This window comes from Habropoda laboriosa, unplaced genomic scaffold (genome assembly GCF_001263275.1).
Source record: "Habropoda laboriosa isolate 0110345459 unplaced genomic scaffold, ASM126327v1 scaffold81, whole genome shotgun sequence".
NCBI classification, from domain to species: Eukaryota; Metazoa; Arthropoda; class Insecta; order Hymenoptera; family Apidae; genus Habropoda; species Habropoda laboriosa.
In genome coordinates this window covers 715,308-722,707 of record NW_017100194.1, presented here as the reverse complement: position 1 = coordinate 722,707, position 7,400 = coordinate 715,308, and the positions used below count along the sequence as shown (strand labels likewise).

The 7,400-nt window shown below is 36.1% G+C and overlaps 1 protein-coding gene across 1 annotated transcript; it reads right to left on the bottom strand.

Moving 5' to 3' along the window:
• Nucleotides 1-435: 435 nt before the first annotated feature.
• Nucleotides 436-7,105, bottom strand: LOC108570282 (poly(A)-specific ribonuclease PARN-like domain-containing protein 1). The gene is given in 12 exon segments (XM_017932119.1): nucleotides 436-566; nucleotides 1,748-1,846; nucleotides 4,966-5,054; nucleotides 5,135-5,218; nucleotides 5,286-5,385; nucleotides 5,461-5,549; nucleotides 5,594-5,736; nucleotides 5,805-5,909; nucleotides 5,986-6,190; nucleotides 6,267-6,545; nucleotides 6,664-6,898; nucleotides 6,975-7,105. Coding segments are annotated over 12 exon segments (1,629 nt in total). The 3' UTR covers nucleotides 436-496.
• Between the last annotated feature and the right edge of the window lie 295 nt (nucleotides 7,106-7,400).

The window sequence follows — 7,400 nt, the reverse complement described above, 5'->3', positions numbered from 1 at the left end:
GTCGTGTTTTAGCTGGACGTCAGTGGGAGTCGGTATTCCTGTCCGCCATTCTGGAGAACGCGCTTTTCAATTCTTTGATGTAGATCCGTTTCTTTGGTGAACTTTATTTATGTACATTGGGTTGTTTCGCCGGCGTTGCACGATGTTTTATGACGTTACGCTGATCGTTCCTGTGCAGTTTATTCGTCGTTTGTGGTTTTTAATTACGCAGAGATATTTCTAGCGGAGCGTTGAAAAACATGAAATTCTTCGTTCAGAGTTGAATTTGGTTAATTCGTATTTCAAGTTGGGAACGTTAAGCGATAGGAAGATTTATTGGATATTTTAACTTAAATGCGTCGTTTTTATTTCGAAGACATTTTGTCGTATAAAATAAATTGGAAATAATTCGTCCAGATATTACTTTTCGTATTTTGATGATTTAATGGTTGGCGATTGTATAGTTACGTTCATGATTCGGTAACGAGTAATGGTAAGTTTTACGAGATTGTTGGGTTTATGCAGATTTTAGATACAGATTCTTTATCATCCAGGTGAACATACTTCCAGTCAGCACGATTCCACTCCTGCAATTCAAAATTGAAAATACGCAATTTTAAGGATAAATATATATATCTCCTACCTAATGTCCACTTCTATTAAACTTTCTCTGTACAATTAAAAAAGACAAAAAAATATAAGTTACATAGTTGGTGAATGAAATTAGCGCAAAGGTAATTTACGTTAATTGACAAAGTGGTTTTCACAGTTTTGTAAGTATTCCTCGAAACTAAATAAAACCACGTGATTGATACACAATTAAATGATTTACGTAAGCAAAAGTTTCGAAATGGTATTAACGGTCATCGAATAGGAGAGAGAGAGTGGATTTGGTGTATTTAACGATGGGTGTCGCGATGGTTAGCTTCGCAACAATTGGCACCGTGATCACCACTTATGCATCTACGGCAATCTTCGTGCTAATTAGAGATTCTGTGGGCACGCACACATCGTTCGTTAGAAGGGCCATTAATTTGGTGGACGTAACGCGGATAGCCTCGTTCAGGCGGAGACACGGCCATCGAATTTAGGGCTGACCGGCGTCGAGACCGAATTTCAATCGCGATCGTGTCACGGCTGTGCAGAACCTCTGCCGAATTAGTGCAAATCCGAAAATGGCCACGAACGACGCGGCCAAACGACCATCGGGAGCCTCTTGCTCGAGGACGAAACCGCGAATCACTTGCCCGATTTTCTTTAGTAACAATGATTAATCGCGGGCTTCGGATGGGCCGCGAGATTTTTGGATCGAGCGATGACGGTGGTTGAATTATGTCGAATTATTTCACTCCATGTCTCGTAATAGTGACTCACTCGTGAGACGCGGAGGAAGGTAATGTTAATTTTAATTAGAGTTCCAATTTAGACGATGCAGAAATACTCGGTTGATCTTCTCGCGTCTTTCTTTCCTTTCAACTTTCGAGCTTTCGAATTTTCCATTTCCAAATTTTCATATATTCTAACTTCGAAATTTTCGAATTTTCGTAAATTCAGACATTGAAATTTTCACATATTCCAACTTTCAAATATCGAATATTTTCCAAAGTTTCAATTCTTCGAAATAGAGAAACAACTTTAGATCAGATTTACACTGAAAATTCAATTCACGTCTAGCTGAAAACAACTCGAACCTAGTTAAACTTAAGCAGATTATTACAAAAATTTCAAAAGAAACAAATATAAATAGTATAGAAATTCTTGAACGTACCACAACAAGATGCTACCGAGTGTCCCATGCTTTATGCGATTGTACCGCGCCACCTGAAAGTCTTTGTTGCTCTGGAAGTGCTTCAGTATGCGTAACGCGCTGCAACAGAATTTTTCAAGCGACCACGATTCATAATGCATTAATAATACATGGATAAAAATAATTTCGTATCGATTACATTGTGCAACCTGGCCTGTTAGACACGCTTTACAGTGTAGCTTGATAATTAATTTTACCCCGTTCAATTTTTATTCTATTCTAAACATCAACATAACCTCTTTACCACTTCTCCGTTATTCCATGGAAATGTAACACGTATCACCAACACGAACAAACTACCCTTACTTCGAAAATTTCAAAACTAAAAAATCTGAAAATTCAGTTCGTCGAAAATGGAACAAAATTTTTGTCCAATTCGAAAGTGTGACAAATAACGCGAAATGGTAAATCCTTTCTCCTCCTAACCTCTAATTAGGTACGCGAAGTGTTCTCAACACTCGCAAAATAAATAATTTATATCTTTCTATCATTACTCGTAAGATTATTCAGTTTTATCGAAGAACAGTAAGAATTATGCGAAAGAACGATAAAAATTTATATACACGCAGTTACGTAATTTCGTATCGCGTAGTTAATTAAGAGTCGATTCATCCTTGCCTCGAATTATTTTTCACGAATCTCTACGAAAAATCGATACGGCGATAAAAGATTCTACAATCAAATTTATTCGATGAAGATTGTGACTTTGGTTCATTTAACTCGAATAACTCGATACACGCGCCGGTACAAAGGTTCGTTGGTAGAAAAGCTACACACACGTGCGCGCTCTCTCACACTCGACACACAACACGATTACGTTTGGAACAATGCCAGGGGCGAGGAAAATCTGACGCTTATAATATATGAACGCGTGGTGCGAGCCGCGAGTGAATTGTGCCGGCCGCTTAACGCTTCGAAAGAAAATGCATCGGGCTCGTGAAAATGCATACTTGATAGCGGGGCACCAAATAATTCATTTCGATCTAATTCGAGCACGATGAAGTCAGCTGATTCGCGCGCACCCCCGAAACGCGTGGTCGAACGCGGTTCCGTTTCGTGCTGCCGAGCAAAGTTATTGTTTCACGGTTTCGAGAGTCGTTTCTCGAACGTGCAAGACTATTCTTTTGTGTCCTTCGATTATACCGATTCGTAAAAGTAAAGGGAGAAAAATATTTCTGTATGTGCATCGGTGATTATAAAAGTGACCAGAATCGAAATTCTGGAAAAATCGACTCTACCATTTATTTTCTATTACCGTTGAAAAATATTATTTAAGGAAAGTATGTCAGTCACGTAATTTTTACAGTAATCGACACAAAACTAAGTAAAACTTTGCTATGTAATTAAATTTTTTAATAATCTTATTTATTTTCTGAATATGTTCGTATATTATTGTAACGTAATTAATTTTCACGTAATAATTATGTGACCCATATGTGTCGACGTAGCCTGAATTCGTTCGATTTCAACGAGTGCTGTGGGGGCTCGTCGTTAAGTGGCAAACGGAACAATAAACGCCAGGACACGCGGGAAAATTTACGATTTGAAACGGTGGGGTGCAGCGAATTTTCTAACGTCGATGCTCACTTACATAAGTGCTCATTGTTACGACAGCTCGTGCGAATCGAAATGTAAACGGTCTTTTAATGGATCCACGATATCATAAGCTCGGCGAAGGTTTGTGGTTTCAAGCTGTCTGAATTAAGGAAACGCGATCGATTGTTCATTCGAGCCGACCGGAGAAATAAACCTCGCGTAAGAGTTGTTGGTGCAGGTTAGAATGGCTTGTCGATACGCCCGTAAAACAGATTCATCGTGGTGTGATATTGACTTCTTGTCACGAACTATATTCCTTCCGCACGTTCAACAGTCTCTCTGATCGAGTGTTTGTGTCATCGATGTGTTTTCCTCGTGTCACATTATCCCTGATATACTGTGTTCCATTATGAAACAGTGTAGGTACGCCGCTACTTTCACTTTATACGTGCGCACTGTGAAATATAGTGGTGTTCGACGTATACAAAGCGGAGTGAAGTCAGCCGCCTGTGATTAATGTTATTTTTGCAAATATATTTTCGTAGCTAGAACAGCGTAATGTATCCGAAATTATCGTTCATGTAAGAACACCAACGAGGTCCCGAACGTTGTTCAAGGGATCTCTTGGGTCGTTCACCTTTTCCACCGATATTTATAGTTTTCCGGCTGATGCTCTACTGACAAGACGTACGATTATAATTAATCTGTTTCCTGGTAATGCTATATCGGTCTCGTTGCGCTTCGAATACAAACCAGTAAAAAAAAAAAAAAGATTTCATGCCTCGTTCTGCATGTGTACTTTATTTAAACCTCCCGATGTCAACGTCTCTCTCGCTTGTTACCGGTCAAACGAGAAAAACAAACTAGACATAACCTCTAAGCGTAATTCCGCGCGGAGACAATGCGCGTTGAAAATACCAACGGCAGATTAACTAGGACAAATTTTGGCAAAACGAAAATGCGGTTACGTCATATAAAATCACGTGCATCGATATCACACATTGTAAGTGCAATGATGAGTATACGTGGTTGCCCTTGGATAAGATCCAAAATAGTTCCGGCACCTTCCTTCGAAGCAGCTTCATACTAAAATACCAACTGCGTACTTAATACCTAATTATATTTGCTTGATGCGTGAAGTGAAATATAACGGGAGAAACAAAGGACAGTAGAAAGGCCTGTTGTGTTTTACAAGCTGGAAATTGCAATGTGTCACAAATTTCACCCGGATTCACCGTATGTGCCCTTTTCTTTTTCTCTTTAAACCCGTCTCATTGTTTTGTTAACCCGAATACCGCGATGTGTAAAATGTAAAATACGAGTTTCTGCAAGTCTGCTTCGTGTCAGCTTGACGGCCAGCTGAGGAGATATTTATGCTGGACGACAACAAAGTTTAAATTCACTTTACGCTAAATGAGTAGGTCGCTTGAAAGTATCTGGGTGCGTGTGCTATTATTCGTGGATCGTCAATTGTATCGAATGACTTGATAATAATATATCCAAGAATCGATTGAAACGAGATATTTTTTATTCGATGAATTAATTTAAAATTTGTCGTTGCGTAAAAACTTATTGTAAAATAGTCATGTTGCATATAGTCTAGTAAAAAAAAACCACACTGATAAGAATAAATGTTCACTAACCTACTGTGATTAGCGACTGCCAGTAAAATGCCACTTCGAGAGAAAGACATTACATCGACCGTGCCGAAACATGAAAATTTCTCGAGCAACTATAGTAAAGTAATTAGCAGTCAGAGAAATAATACTAACAATACACTTTCGATAATATAAGTTAGTAATTTTAGGATACCTGTTTGGTGTCTATATACGGTGAGTTTACCTTCACGTAAAGCCACTCTGGTCTTGTTACCGTTGGATCTGGTCCGCCGAATTTCTAAAGCGTTCGTGATTTAATTTAAGTATTATTTGATGTCGTGTATCAATAAATATATCCTGCTCACCATATACATTTCGTTGCCTCTGGTTATATTTACAGAATTTACAAAATCTTTTATTGCACTCATTAATTCAGAATGTGTCACTGCTCTTTCTTCTAAACCTCTAAAAATAATCAAATTTATAATCGTCTAATCGATAAATACAATTATGTTATAATATGTTAAGTGTCAAACATACTGTCCATATTTCTGTATAGAAAACATGTGTCCCATTTTTACGAATATATATCCAGTACAGTAAGCATCCCATCCTGCATTGTGGGCATGCTGAAAACCTAAAATCAAATTTGAAATGAGAAGAAAAGTATTACAATAGTGTCTAACTAGTGACTATCAAAATTACCTAAATTTTTTGTGCTAAATTCAATTTGTGGTGAATTAAATACTAAGTGTTTCCCTTGTTTTGATGTGAAGAATTCATATAAAAGACTCAATGAATTTTGTTTCCAGGTTACTTAAAAGAAACATTTAATTTAGACATCACTGACTTACTTTTTATCTTGTTTTATCAGTATTTTTTACCTTCATCCCTTTTAAGTAATTTTCGTAATTTAAAACTTAATAATTTAGTGTCATATATTTGTGGAAATAATGAATGTATATTATCTTTGAATTCTTTATAGGAATCTAAAATACATCACATAAATATATCACATGCTCTTTTCCACATTATATGTAGCAGTAAAATGTACCTGTTTAATACCTGGCAGTGGTTTATAGAATTGTTGATAGATAAACATTAAATCCAAAAGCATATTATGCCCCACTATTGGTTTCTTACAAGAAGATAAGAGTTTGAATACTTTTGAAAATCCTATACATGTCTTTAACAATATATCTTCTATATTGTTATTGGCATGTTTTTTCAAATAGATTTGAGTTTTCTTTGGTACTTTTACAATATCTAGCTAAAAAATATAAACGATTGCATATAATGTTTTAATGATATTAAAACAGAGATAATAAAGAGTACCATATACACACTGATTCACGCTTCCAGAGAGTCCAAATATTATCAAAGCTACTCCTTAACTCTTTGTGCAACACATATTGCAAAAAAGGATTAGAAGTTTCCACTTTAAACAATGCCTCATTTGAGTCGTTTGTAATCCAATCAAAAGCTTTTTTTTTGGATTCTTTCAAATAGTCTTCTTCTTCATACGTTAAATGTTCCAAACTATTTAATATATTCCCTTGTTCTATGTGCTCCTTCAGTAGTTTTTCTTCTATCTCATTCAGATATGAAATACCTTCACTTATGACCTACAAAGCATTTCAAATTTCCTACATACGTTTCATATTATCAAATTAACAAAATTTACTATGTAAACATATCTAGTTATTACTCTAAGTGTATCATTGACGAATCTTGATAACATACTTTACTAAAGTTAGAATTATGCCTATCCAAAAATTCTAAAGCTGTTGCTTGACATGAGAATTGTCTGTTATTAAATGGTACAGGCCTTGGAAACAAGTGAAAATTGAAACACCTTGCAATGTATGCATTCTCCTCAGGATCATGCCGAAAGGTTGTAATACCAAATTGAATTATTATAAATGGTCGAATATTTCTCCTTAAGGTATTATAACGATCTTCGAGTGTATCGAAAAAACTGAAGCAGAAATGATAAAAATGACAAAAGATACACTTAAAATTACTGTCATTTCTAATTCTCGAGTATACTTAACCTATGTTTCATGTCTTCCTCGGTATTGATACCCGTAAATTCTGCATCTATGCTAATGAAAGATGCATTGTCTATAGCATCAGACAAAGTCGGGTACAAATGTTTGAAGTTTGTTTTCGAAACTTCAATCATAGCGAATACTAATTGTTCACGTGCACCGTAATTCTAACCTCAAACAACTGGTCACGTAAATTAAGTGAACCTAATTTGAAAAGCATTCATAGTTCCATCGATCAAGTTTTTCCATAAACAATGGATTTTTTAATTAAATTTAATGCAAATTTACGTATTTGGAAAATTCTTCCTTTTTGTAAATTCGCAGTTTCAAAGATTACTTGAATCATTCAACTGCACTCAAAACAGAAATAAACTTCCGAACACGAAAGCGTAAAATCGCACATGCGCGCAATCAGAATTATAAATCAAT